At 43.1% G+C, this 15,000-nt stretch overlaps 1 protein-coding gene across 1 annotated transcript in view; it reads left to right on the forward strand.

Moving 5' to 3' along the window:
- The window catches only part of dtx1 (deltex 1, E3 ubiquitin ligase), a 59,406-nt gene that overhangs the window by 14,528 nt on the left and 29,878 nt on the right, over window positions 1-15,000 (forward strand). Inside the window, exon 3 of the mRNA XM_076271229.1 lies at window positions 14,498-15,000. This exon is cut by the window's right edge and continues 272 nt beyond it. Coding sequence (XP_076127344.1) covers window positions 14,498-15,000 — 503 coding nt within the window. The remainder of the gene's footprint in view (window positions 1-14,497) is intronic.

Below are 15,000 nucleotides of genomic sequence, written 5' to 3' on the forward strand. Positions count from 1 at the left end.
ATATGCTGTTTCACCTTGTAGTGGCGCTCGACCTTAATTCAGCCCTCTGGAGCAATATGCTGTTTCACCTTGTAGTGGCGCTTTGCCTTAATTCAGCCCTCTGGAGCGTGCAGCTGGACAGGTGCTAACGCCACGGCAGAATGCGCTCAAGAGTTGTATATATAAGACATGCCCAGATTTTGGGGTTGCTATTGCTAGTTTGAGTGTGGGTGCGCGCCTGTGTGTGTGAGAGAGAGAGAGAGGATGAAGGGTTGCTTAGGCTACTGAGGATGAAGGGTTGCTTAGGCTACTGGCTGCTGAGGATGAAGGGTTGCTTAGGCTGCTTTGTTTTTAAGTCCAGACGTTTCCCCTTGAGATAGGCAGTTTAACATAGCCTAGACTGTTTCTCATTGACATAGGCAGTTTAACATAGCCTAGACTGTTTCCCATTGAGATAGGCAGTTTAATATAGCCTAGGCTGTGTTAGACTACATGAATGTCTGGTGAAGTAAATTAACATGATCATGGCTACATGATATTGATGCAGCAACGTTACTTAGGAATTTGCGGGTCGAGTTGGGTCGATGTTAAACGCATAGGCTATTGTCTGTAACCTGGGTGCCATTTCGAACTTAGTCCCGCCCACAACATTTGAGGTCGGGAAGTTCGGTCTGGCATTGCTCCATTCTGGAGCAAGTATGCTCACCCTAGATCGGGCGGACCAATCAAATCGGGCTTTACGATGATGGACAGGTGGAGCAACAGCGCCTGGTCTATCACGTCATTTGCACGCTTAGATTAGGCTTATGTTTGAAACAAAAACGCTGTGGCTAGAAGGATACATGGCTTTTAAGATATGGAAAATTCATATTATTTAATGAGGTTTTATCACTGAAAACGATTATTTCTGAAAACTTTGGTCAAAGTTGAGATGTGGGAAAACTCGTGGTTTCACTTTCATCAAGGGAAAACAGCACTGTTGCATTGCGACATGTTCCCTTGTTCGTTTGAAATCTCTGATTGACCACCTGTTCGAGGGATTTGCGACAACCTTTCCCAGCTGTTTAACATGTTTGTAGCATATCAGTGTTCAACAGAATTATTTTTAAAAATGGAGGGGATATAGGCTATCAGTTTTTTCCTAATAGCCTACCCTACTACGTATCTCTTAGATTTCGCTAATGAGTGTTGTAGGCTAGGAGTTATTGACGGCACTAACTTTTACAAAAGACCAGAAAACAATGTTAAGGCATTTGTGGAGAAGAAGGATGGTTTGTGTGTTTTCTTCCTACACCTCACGGTAAGCTATTTTGTTGCTCTGATTGGTTAGGTCTATCCAATTGAGTGCAGAGGCATTCCCCCCCTGTATCGGTTGAAACACGCCCCATAATTATGTCTCAATGGAGCAGTATCAGACTCATATTCTGACTAGAATTGAGTATGACTACCCCTACTGAAAAAACCAGCCTGACCAGCTAAAGGTGGTTTGCTGGTTGACCAGCTTGTTGACCAGCTTGTTTGACCACCCTATGATGGTTGACCAGCTAGACCAGCAAATCTCTTGCGAAAACATACCTTCAGCTGGTTTACCCACCTAACGATGGTAATTCAGCTGGTTTTGCTTGTCGTACCACCTCAAGCTGGTCATTTTAGCTGGTGTTGCTGGTCTACACTGCTGGTTTAACTGGGCGTGCCAGCTTATGTTGGTCAAACCAGCATGACCATCTTACACCAACAATGTCAAGCTTGGCAGGCTGGTCACCAGCATGACCATCTTGCACCAGCTGTATCCCACACGACAGGCTGGTCAAACCAGCATGACCAGCTTCCTCAGATGGTCACGCCAGCATATCCAGCTGGTGGCCCAACCAGCTACACCAGCAAAGACCAGCAAGAGCTGGAAGAAAACCAGCAAAGACCAGCTTAAACCAGCTAAAACCAGCTACCAGCATAAGCTGGTTTCTAGCTGTTTTTTTCAGCAGGGACGTCAGGCTACATTGTCGGGTCAGGTTGGCTTTGGTTCTCCAAAATGGGTCAGGCGGGCGCGGGTTATAAAAAAAACCCTGACCGGGACAGGTGGAGCACTACTGACACAACTACTGACATCACTACTGGCATCTACTGACATCACTACTGACATCACTACTGACATCACTACTGACCCACACATCACTGCTGACATCACTGCTGACCCACACATCACTACTGACATCACTGCTGACATACTGACCCACACATCACTACTGACATCACTGCTGACATCACTACTGACCCGCACATCACTGCTGACATCACTGCTGACATCACTGCTGACCAGTGTTGCCACAGTTACCTTGAAAAAGTAATCTGATTACTGATTACAGATTACTCCTTTAAAAAGTAACTTAGTTACTTTGCTGATTACTTGATTTTAAAAGTAACTAAGTTAGATTACAAGTTACTTAGTTACTTTCAGCAGCTGCCGACAACACCCCCACTGCCTCAACATAAAAATGATAACCGGTTTTGCCAATACTCACTATACTGGAAGTGCATTTTAACAGTAATGCCAACAATGTATAGCAGACATCCCAACCTAACCTACTTAGATACTGAAATGCAGATGTTTGTTCAATAATGTCTAGTCAGTAGGCCTACACCAAATAAGGAAGGCCTATTGATAGAAATTGTGATAGTAAAATATGTAGATATTGGTAGTTTGGCCTTTTCATGTAGCCTTGGCAACTAGCCATCTAGTATAGGCCTGAGTAATATGCAAATGAAATTACACTTGTTAAACTCACTTCAACAAGTCTTTTACAATCATTTAACCCGCCGTGAGCAATGCTCAAGTCACTGTTACAAACAGTGCAGTGTGCAAGACTATCATTATGTTTTACTCTTATGAGACAATTGGGTACACTTTTGTGTAGTCTGATCTTAAATGTTCCTTTTTGAGGGGCACTGACTCTGCCATGACGCTCCTGTTCCTAGATACACTAACTGAACTGATTAATTAAGTTCGGGAGAAAAGAGATACAAGCTAAGCCCACCTACACTGAAAACTAGGAGTGTAAAGATTAACCGATACGTATCGGTATCCGTTTTTAACGTGTAAGATACGGCTACATCGATACGTGAAGCCCCGTATCGGAAAAAAACTGAAATGAACCGGTCGTTATATCGATTTACTTGTTATGAATCGGTGCACAACCTTTTCTGCTAATTCGTTTTTGGTTACATTCATTGCCCAAAGTTGTCAAATGACCTCATTACCCATACATCTATTGCAACTTAACCATGTGACAACTTGCACACGGTCGGCTTTTGTTTTTCGAAAGCGCGAAATTAAGCACTTATAGCATTCCTAAACAGCAACGATAGTCTGTAGAGTAGCCTTACCTTTGATGAAGGGATTTCCTTAATGTTAAATAATAATTTGCCCCTTGCTGCTAAAACGATGCATACATTATTAGCCAATGATTTTGTTCATATTCACTCAGACTTGTGGCATTTTAGGTTTCTGCATTAGGTCTACTGTTGGAACAAAATAAGCCCAGAGAGTTCATTGATTTGTAGGCCTATTTTATTCTTGTAGGGTAGGCTAGGCCTATATGAGAAAAGGCCAAGAGTGTCTTAAGCACTGTTTTATTTTATTTCGGTATTGTCTTACCTCAACAAGGCTACAGCTCCATGAAAACAATCAGATATAACTCTATAAAATCTGTAAAGTCTATAAAAATGTATTTTTATGTTGTATTTGGCTGCTGTGCTTGACTGAAATGTAGACTATTCTTTTTTCATTTCAATACAGTATATGAAACAAACCTCAGTTTAGATAATCATATTCACACATTTTGTTGCCTAATTGACAACCATGACCATGATAATTGATAATATACAATGAATGTGCACCTTGAGCAAATTATAAAAAATCTTTCAGAATGCTTTACATTCTTGAACTGCATCGAATTGCATCGAATCGCATCGCATCGAATCGTACTGAATCGTTTTTTATAAACATGTATCTTTTCTTGTATCGAATCATGCCCATGTATCTAGATGCGAATCGTATCGTCTTTTAAATGAGAGATTCACACCCCTACTGAAAACTGATTGGTTGATTTAGCAAAACAGACCAGGATGCTCTCTGTCTTGGATGCGCTTGCAGGCACACACGCACCACTCCTCTCTCTCTCCCTCTCCGTTGTGTGCGCGTTAAACTCAGATGCACACGCGATTTGAAGTCCGGTCTGGCTTGCGTGCTCTTGTTCGCTCTAGGTTCCGGCAGATTTTATGTAATTTGCGGGCGTCAGGATATCAATATGTGGGAGACTCCCAAAACTTCGGGACACTTGGGATGTCTTGCTAGACAGCACTTTGTCGCCAGCACAGAATGTACAATGTACCTTAAAGGGGAACTTGGCAACTATTTCAACGTAATAAACCCGTTTAGAAATCATTTGGATGGTTAAATGACCTGTTCCGGTGAAAATGGTCACTTTTCCCGCTGCCCCTAGCGTCCCCAGGCGGAAAACCTGCCCATGCTAACCGTTTTGCTAGCTTGTAAACAAATCCATGTGCTTTATCGTTACCTTTTTCCACAGTTTGAAATAGCATAATGCACAATTTCTCCAGCAGAGGGGGAAATCCTGCCAAGTTTCCCTTGCTGACACAAACTCAAAATAATGACTGTATAGATGTGCATCTCTCGCCTCCCTCCATTGTTGTTTACGTTTGTGTCGCTGCGTGGTTTTACACGTGAATTGTCCTCATGCTGAAAACGTGAGCATAGCCTACATGACGTTAATCCCAGAGACAAGAAGAAAGCAAAGAATATATCAAGGAAAATGACAAAAATAGTAACGCACAGTGATTTAGATAAGTAACTTTAATCTGATTACTGGTTTGTAAATAGTAGCGCGTTAGATTACTTGTTACCGAAAAAAGTGGTATAATAAAACAAAATAGACCCACACATCACTGCTGACATCACTACTGACCCACACATCACTACTGACATCACTGCTGACATCACTACTGACCCACACATCACTACTGACATCACTACTGACATCACTGCTGACATCACTACTGCCCCGCACATCACTGCTGACATCACTACTGACCCACACATCACTACTGACCCACACATCACTACTGACATCACTACTGACCCACACATCACTGCTGACATCACTACTGACCCACACATCACTGCTGACATCACTACTGACCCACACATCACTACTGACATCACTACTGACCCACACATCACTACTGACCCACACATCACTACTGACATCACTGCTGACATCACTGCTGAAATCACTACTGACCCACACATCACTACTGACATTACTGCTGACATCACTACTGACCCACACATCACTGCTGACATCACTACTGACCCACACATCACTACTGACATCACTACTGACCCACACATCACTACTGACATCACTGCTGACATCACTGCTGACATCACTACTGACCCACACATCACTACTGACATCACTGCTGACATCACTACTGACCCGCACATCACTGCTGACATCACTGCTGACATCACTACTGCCATCTCTTCTGAGCCGCACATCTCTTCTGCCTACGTAGAGACTGATTGATCATCTACACGTCACAGTTTAGACAGGAGCAATTTAAACACAAAATGAAAAAAAAAATCTCCTTCGCATGCATTTATTTAATTTAAATCGCAGCATTTTGCGGTTACATAATTGCACAGGCTCAAATCGCGATTGCGATTACGATTGCGATTCAATAAATTGTGCAGCACTATGCATGTGTGAGTGTGTGTGTGTGTACCAAATGTTTTCATAGGATGGTCCCCACACATACACACACACTCACACATACACTGTGAACACATTTGGCAGGCACGGCATGGGATGGTCAAAATACACACACACACACACACTGTGAGCACATTTGGCAGCCACGGCATGGGATGGTCAAAATACACACACACACACACACACACACACACACACACACACACATTCTCTCTCACACACACGCACACACACACACACACACACACATGCACACACACACACACACACACACGCACACACACACACACACACCACACACACACACACACACACGCACACACACACACACACACCACACACACACACACACACACATGATGCCAATTGCCATCAGCGAGGCCTATTACACTGCTATTTGGACTTGCTGCTTGTGTGGAGGAAGCTGTGCTGGACTCGTGCTAGTGTCTCTCTCCTTTTCCATCCTGTATAGGCCTACGCTGGGTTCATACAGTCGGTTGACTGTCCAGCTGCTGGGTATAGTCGGTTGACTGACCAGCCGGAGATTGAGGCTTCGTGCTAGCTAGGTGACTGCAAATGCACCGATAACATCAACTCCACATTGGTCTGGCTGATCCATCAATCCGTGTCGGAGTTTGTGTTTCGGCTATGGGGGGCTTTCATTACACACCCCTTGAACTTCAACAGTTCGCCTCCACCGACATCATCAACATCGAGGTGCTCCACCTTTGCCGGGCAGCGGGGATCCTCCGGCGGAAACGCTACTTGCACAGAGGCGCACGTCGCTCACTCATCCGAGCGACACAGGAATGCATCCCTCCATCATCTCCACGGGATCTCTTGCCGAATCAACGCTGCTTTCCAGAACAGTCCGCTTCCGCAAACAAACCGCTGCCTACAGTGTCAGTGGAGAATCTACAGCGACCTCCTGGATCGTCTCTGTACGGCTCCTGCACACGGCGATTGCCGTCACCACCATGCAGCAGTGTCCCTGATAATGTGCCAGACTCTCTTGTGCCATCCACCAGAACAGGCGAGCACCAAGACTGCATAGGCCTACTCCCACTGATTACTCCGGACAACGGATCACGTAACCTCAAAGCCGCTGTAATGAATGTGAGGTCTCTTTCGAACAAGACCTTCATTCTCCAGGACAACTTTACGTTTCGTCAGCTGGACTTTCTTTTCATCACGGAGACTTGGCTTAACAATGGTGATGTAATGCCTTTCGGTGAACTTTGCCCTCCTAAGTGCAGCTTCTTCAATTCCCCAAGGTCTACTGGTCGTGGAGGTGGTCTAGCAACTGTGTTTAAAGACTGTTTTAATTGTAGAATTATACCAACTGATGTTTACTCTACTTTTGAGGTTCAACTTTTTAAAATTCATGCTAATCCCCTTGTCCTCTGTGCATTAGTGTACAGACCACCTAAAATTGGTTCTAATTTTATTCAAGAATTCTCTGACCTTTTATCAGTCATGGCCACTCATTCTGACAAATTATTGATTCTTGGGGATTTCAACATTCACATCTGTTGCCCATCAAAACCTTTGGTTCATGAGTTTTTATGCATAGTGGACTCTTTTGACCTCACTCAATCAGTGATGGCACCAACACATCAGAAAGGCCACACTCTAGACCTTGTACTTTCCTCTGGCTTCTCTGTGTCTAATTTAGAAATTGTTGATATTGGTATCTCTGACCACTCTATGATTTTGTTTGAATGCTCTATGTTTTGTTCCCCTGTCTCTCCGCCCAAGTCCCACTCCTTTGTCCGAGCCATAAATTCAACCACAGCTTTACATTTCTCTAACACCTTTATGCTTACTCAGTCACCTGCTATCAATGATGCCCTGTCCACCTGCTCTGATACGGAAGAATTAGTTAATCTCTTCAACACTTCCTGTTCCGCTACTCTAGACTGTGTTGCCCCTTTAAAACTAAGACGGTCAAAAACCAACTCCACTCCCTGGCTTAATGATTCTACCCATTCTCTTAGACAAGTGTGTAGGAGAAATGAGCGAAAATGGAAAAAAGACAAACTCCAAGTCTCTTATGACATTTTTAGAGATTCTCTAAAGATGTACCAAAACTCTGTTAAGTCAGCCAGAACTGAGTATTACTCTAAGTTGATTGCCAGTAATGCTCACAGACCAAAAATATTGTTTAGTACCATCAACTCTATTTTAAATCCTCCTGCTGCTGTTCTCTTTATCACTCCCACCACTGAAAACTGTGAGAAGTTTCTCAATTTCTTCATTGATAAGATTAATAACATTAAATCTCAAATTCCTTCCTTAATTTCTGATCCCTCAGTTATAAAACTCTCACCCAGCTGCCTTCAGCAGTGGCAACCTGTGTCTCCCTCCCAGCTATTTGAAGTGGTCTCTCATATGAAATCCTCCTCTTGCCACTCAGATGTTTTACCTTCACACCTGTTTAAGGAAGTCTTTAACATCATTTGCCCTGTTGTTTTGGCCATTATCAACAGCTCTCTATCTACTGCAGTGGTCCCCTCTAGTTTTAAGCATGCAATTGTCCAACCTCTATTAAAGAAGCCCAGTCTTGATTACAGTGACCTGAAAAACTATAGGCCTATTTCCAAATTACCTTTTGTTTCAAAGATCCTGGAAAAAGTTGTTCTCTCTCAGGTCACTTCTTATTTGAATGCTTTCAACATCCTAGATAAATTTCAGTCAGGTTTTAGAAAACTTCATAGCACCGAATCTGTTCTACTTAAGGTGCAAAATGATATTCTTTGCTCAGTAGATAATGGTTCTTGTGCCCTCTTAGCACTTCTTGACCTTAGTGCTGCTTTTGATACCATTGACCATAGCATCCTGTTAAAACGTCTGAAGGATGAAGTTGGTCTGCAAGGGGTGGTGTTGAAATGGTTCACATCATATCTGAATGATAGAACATTCTCTGTTAGATTAGGTAATTGCTCTTCGTCCATTGCTCCTATCAAATGTGGTGTCCCTCAGGGTTCCATTTTAGGCCCTCTGCTATTCTCCCTATATATGCTGCCTCTTGGCTCCATTTTTAACAAACATAACATTCAATATCACTGCTATGCTGATGACTCTCAATTTTATCTGCCATTAACAGGCGATAGTTCCTGCACCTTGGAAAGCCTGTTTAACTGCTTTAATGACATAAAGAGTTGGATGGCTGCAAACTTCTTACAATTAAATGAAAAGAAAACAGAGATAATTATTTTTGGTCCACTCAGCTCTGTTCCTAAGATAAGAAATGCACTTGGGCCATTGGCTGTAAATTGCCACAGTGAGGTCAGAAATCTAGGTGTTTTCCTAGATTCCTCTTTGAATTTCAATAAGCAAGTCAGTAGTGTGGTTAAGGGAAGCTTTTTTCAACTAAGACAAATAGCGAAATTAAAGCCATGGCTCTCATATACTGACTTAGAAACTGTAATCCATGCTTTTGTTACATCTAGGCTGGACTATTGTAACTCTCTGTATTTAGGTCTGAACCAATCTACCCTTGCTAGACTTCAGTTAGTCCAAAATGCAGCAGCTAGGCTTCTTACTGGAACAAAGAAACATATGCATATAAGTCCTGTGCTGGCCCAACTCCATTGGTTACCTGTCAATTACAGAATTCATTTTAAAGTTTTACTTTTTGTTTTCAAAGCCCTAAATGGAATGGCACCACAGTATATCTGTGACCTTTTAAGTCCCCACTGTCCTTCTAGGCCACTGAGGTCTTCCTCACAACTTCTTCTATCAGTCCCAAAGGCAACCCTTAAAACTAAAGGTGATAGAGCTTTTTCTGTTGCTGCCCCTAGACTCTGGAACAATCTCCCTATAGAAATTAAGTCCTCTCCCACCATCAGTAGTTTTAAATCAAATTTAAAGGGGTCATAGAATGCAAAACCGAGTTTACTTTGTCATAGATGAATAGCGATAGTTCAGTGGGGGAAATGGAGATACAGAGAACTTCAAAACCCCACCGACACCTCCTTCCTATGCATATCTCACAATTCGAAACTCCCGCCATAAAACGGGCGAATCTCAACGAAGCTGCGAGTTTACGCAAACTCGCAGGTGGTACCTTATTTGGCTCTGGCCTGTACATTTGTCACGCCTCAAAATTTACATACAGACCAGCCCACTGGTGCTCTGAGCCCAGGAACGGGAATGGAGAGCGAAGATGAGACAAACACTAGCTAGTTTAGCTGCCTGCTCGTTTACATCCACAGGAATTATAAAGCAGACAGTTCTTCAAGGATATCGAAAATGAGCCACGGTCGTAAATGCAGTGTTCCAGGCTGAAACTAGGCTACAAAGAAAGCGGAGACTTTCCATAGTCTTCCCAAGGATTCAAAAGTCCGAGGGGCATGGATAATGTTTTTCTACCAGAAGATCCCAGCAAAGTTCGACACTCCGTTATTAATTTGCAAAACATTTCACCGAAGTCAGTTTTCAAAACCTTGGACAGTTTAAAGATGGATTTGCTAAGCTGCTGTTACTGAAACGAGGGGCTGTTCCGACCGTAAGGTGATCACAACCATAGATATATCTATATATATCTATGATCACAACCGCATGCTGTAAGTATTATTTTGTCACTAAGCAGTTATGCTAACGTGTATCTAGCAAGTAGAATGTGTGATTTAACGTTAGTTCATTGGCAAGGCTATTTAAATTTCCTGTGTGTCATTCGGATAAAACCTGTGTTGTCATGTTAACCTACATTTTACTATGCATGTTTGTCGAGATCTCTGACAGGTTATGTTCTCAGCAAGATAGCTAACTGAAGCTGAGTAACACGATAGTTTGGTTGCTAAGCTGTACTATAACCCACATAAGTTTTTGACGTCAGAAGTGGAAACAACTTCACGTTATCAATTCAAATGATATCTAGTCGATATGTTGAAAACTGTGTTGTCTAAATACAATGGATTTATTTGCACGTTCTTATTTTAAAATGCCAAACAGATGCTCCCCAAGTGTGGCATCTTGCGGGGCTTAGAATATTAGCAAATGCTTTTGCTGTGAGTTAACAGCTTGGTGTGTGCATGCAAAAGTGACTTTCACTTGTGTTACAACATTTCTGTTGTTTGGTTTAGGTTTTATCTTGCAGCCATGCACTTCAATGAGAATGCTGAGTCCCCACAACGGAAGACAGCCAAGGAGAAACTATGTACAGACTTGCCAAACAATTTGTAAGTTTAATAAAATATACTTTTTTATTGCAAACAACAAATCAAAATGTGCAACAGTATAGGCACTAAAAATAACTTATCGATTCACACACAACAGGCTGTCTTAGACTTGATGCTACTGGTGTCGAAATCATCAGTACTGTAAACAAAGCACAATGTTCAGGGCCATACAATTTGTTTATTGTACAGTATACAGCCTACAATGCACTGTATTACAGTATCCAATATAAGTCCTCTTTCTTGTCCTCTTCGAGATCATCAAAGACCCTCTTCCTGATTGGGATGCCGTCCAGCGGATTCCTGTGCCCCAAGACTTGTGTGCTCAGCTTGACAGACCTTCCATGGAGGATGCTGTTGCTGAACATGAGTCACGGTTCAGTCGACAAGGGGTCTGAATCCAACGTACTGCCCTAAAGTATCCGGACGCTCCCTCCATATGCGTAGCACCACACACGAGGGGATCATGACACGGACGCTTCTTCTAAGGAAACCCCAGCACCTGCTCATAAAAGACCTGTAGGCCAAGTCACTTCATTGCCTGCAACGAGAACAGGGTGGAAAAGCACATTTTTACTATAAAAAATATTTTACATTAGAGTATCACTGGACGATTGTTGAAAAAATAAATAAAGTTTGTCATTTTGTGATGTTGATCAAACTGTGTTTTTGCAATATGCTGAACCAATAATGAATGTGTATTGGTTAAAAAAAAATTATTTATATACTGTAACTGCTAACACTTGTATCAAATTGTCCTCACCTTTCCATCCCTCTGATTTTCAAACGGCCATGGTCAGCTCCTCAGGAACCTGGCCCATTCTTTTCATAACCTGTAAAAACAAACATAATTTCCCTGCTGTTATTTTGTAATTTTGAATGAGCAGGAAGCACAAAGTAGTTTAAGTAAATGTCTCCAGTTTTAGTTACCAGAGTTGTAAGATCACATATTAGGCTACTACATGGAAAGAAGGTAATAATCTCAATCAGATGTCAGCAGGATAGTTACAAGATTACATTAGAGCTACTGACTGTACCTACTGTATTTTAAACAGTGATATTTATAGGATTTTTGATTATTGTACTCTACTCCATGGTATGTAAATTGGATGAATGAAGGGGATAAATAAAAGTGTTTTTGAATTGACACAAACGAGAGTAGGCCTAGTAATATTTTCGTTGACCTCGTTTCACTTCAGCCATAGGCTACAAACTGCACAGAGCTCCTGCCCAGCTAACTGGACGTCCCGTTGTAAGATCATACATTACTACATGGAAAGAAGGTAAAAATCTCGATAATCAGATGACTTAATCAGCAGGATAGTAGTTACACGAGTACATTAGACCTACTGACACAAACGTAATATTTTCATTGACGCGAGCAGTAGGCTACTCGTTTCACTTCAGCCATATAGCCTACAAACTGCACAGAGCTCCTGCCCAGCTAACTGGACGTCCTGTTGTAAGATCGCATATTACCACTACAATAATGTATGTAACTCCTAATCAGATGACCTATTCAGCAGGAGAATATACTTACTGACTAAATCGAGTAACTTAGCAGCTACTTTCCTTGCAAGCAGCACTCCTTTCACTACAGCATAGCCTGAACTGCCCACCACAGGCTACGAACTTTTCAGCTAGCTTCTAACTGGACATCTTGACAAAAATTGCACAAGGGTACAAGTTGTAAAACATTTGTTTGTGTGCAAATTAATAACTTTTGTTGCTTACAATGCTAAAAACGAACCTAATACAATGTTTAGCTTAGTCTACGACACGAGTATTGCACTAGTATTACAGCTAGCTAACTGGGATACGTGTGGCAAACTCAAGTAAATGACAAAACTTACCACTCTGAAGTAGTCATTTCCAATCTATGGGCGACTGGTTGCTCCTCTATTTCAGATTCTTCCTCTGATTCAGGGTCAAATATGCTGTTCAACACTATGTCTCCATAGTATTTCCACCTTGGCTGCTTCAGTGAGTGCTGTCGGCCATGTTTGCGTCTTTGCTCCGGAGCTTCGCTCGTAAACCAACCAATCAGCACGCAGTTGATCTAAATATTCATGAGCATACCATAAAAGGAAGAAAACCTCTCGTTTCATTCTAGGGCTTTTAACCAGGCTTGCATTAGGGCACATAGAACAGCACATATGCCATTTTCAGCCCAACCAATGTTACACACCCTATTCAGAGACCTTAAGGACCAGCACAAAATACCCTATATCATCATTCTATCACCCCTTTAAAGACCCATCTATTTTCTTTGGCCTATAATGTCCATTAATTTCTCCCCTTGTTTGGTTGTTTATTTTATTTTATTATTATTTATTTAATCTTATTTCTATTTTTTTCTGCATTATATTAACTGGCATCTAACTTTACTGTACATCTTTCTCTAGGCCTATAGTAGTAGTAGTTTCAGTAACCATATGTTTATTTTTATCTACAATCATAATCTGTTTATTATTATTATTATTATTATTATTATTATTTTGTATTTTCATTTATTTATTTTATTTTTTGTCATTTATGTCTTTATTTTATGTTTTTATTACTGTTTCTTTTTTTTTTTTTTTAATTTATGAGCACCTTGGGTCAATAACATTGCGTTTAAGTGTGCTATATAAATAAATATGACTTGACTTGACTTGACTTGACACACATGCACACACACACACACACACACACACACACCACACACACGCACACACACACACACACACACATTCTCTCTCACACACGCACATTGTGTGTGTGTTTTGGTGCAGTGGTTGGCAGGTACAGTGATGGGGTGAGGTAACGGTAACTTAATTTTTTTGTGTTCAAACTGCAAACTCGACACAAGTGTGTGCTAACAGCCCTGCTGCTCAGCAGAGGAAGCAAGCGCACACACACACACACACACACAGTCACACACACAGTCACACACTGACACACACACACACACACACACACACACACACACACACACACACACTGACACACACATACACTGACACACACTGACACACACACATACACACACTGATTTTGGTATGCTTGTGTTTAACTGGGTCTCCACCTCTTTCTCTCTCTCTCTCTCTTTCCACATCTCTCTCTCTCCACCTCTCTCTCTTTCTCTCTCTCTCCACCTCTCTTTCTCTCTCTCTCCACCTCTCTTTCTCTCTCTCTCTCTTTCCACCTCTCTCTCTCTACCTCTCCTTCTCTCTCTCTCCCAAACCTCTCTTTCTCTCTCTCTCTCCACCTCTCTTTCTCTCTCTCTTTCTCCTTCTCTCTCCACCTCTCCTTCTCTCCCCACCTCTCTCTCTCTCCACCTCTCTCTCTCTCTCTCCACCTCTCCTTCTCTCCCCACCTCTCTCTCTCTCCACCTCTCTCTCTTTCTCCCCACCTCTTTCTCTTCCCCTCCCCCTCTCTGTCTCTCTCTCTCTCTCTCCACCTCTTTCTCTTCCCCTCCCTCTCTCTGTCTCTCTCTCTCTCCACCTCTATCTCTTCCACTCTTCCTCTGCTCCTCTCTCTCTCTCTTCTATCCCTCCATCTCAGGCACCATGCGTCCGGTGCAGCGTAACTTCTATGAGCCGTCGTCGGCCCCGGGGAAGGGCGTGGTGTGGGAGTGGGAGAGTGACTCTGGCGTGTGGACGCCGTACGACATGGAGCTGAGCGTCAGCGTCCAGCATGCCTACGAGAAGCAGCATCCCTGGCTGGACCTGACCTCGCTGGGCTTCCCGTACCTGCTGGACTTCAGCGCCATGCTGCAGACCAACCGCCAGAGCCAGCGATGCCGCCGCCTGCGTCGCCGCATGGACCTGGCGTACCCGCTCATCGCCGGGGCCATCCCCAAGTCCCAGTCGTGGCCGGTGGGGGGTGGGGGGGGTAGGGGAGGGGGGGGCGGTGGGGGCGGGCCCTGCTGCTCCTGCGCTCAGTGCTTATTGGTCAACAGCACGCGGGCGGCGTCCAATGCCATCCTGGCGTCCCAGAGGAGGGGCGTGGGCAAGGGCGGGACGGGGGCGGTTGCCGGGGCGACGGTGAGACAGAGCAACACGTTC

The sequence above is a fragment of the Alosa pseudoharengus genome, unplaced genomic scaffold, assembly GCF_046254945.1.
Source record: "Alosa pseudoharengus isolate Yale_2024_CS ecotype anadromous, Long Island Sound unplaced genomic scaffold, YU_APseudo_1.1 YU_APseudo_1.1_scf_6, whole genome shotgun sequence".
NCBI lineage: Eukaryota > Metazoa > Chordata > Actinopteri > Clupeiformes > Clupeidae > Alosa > Alosa pseudoharengus.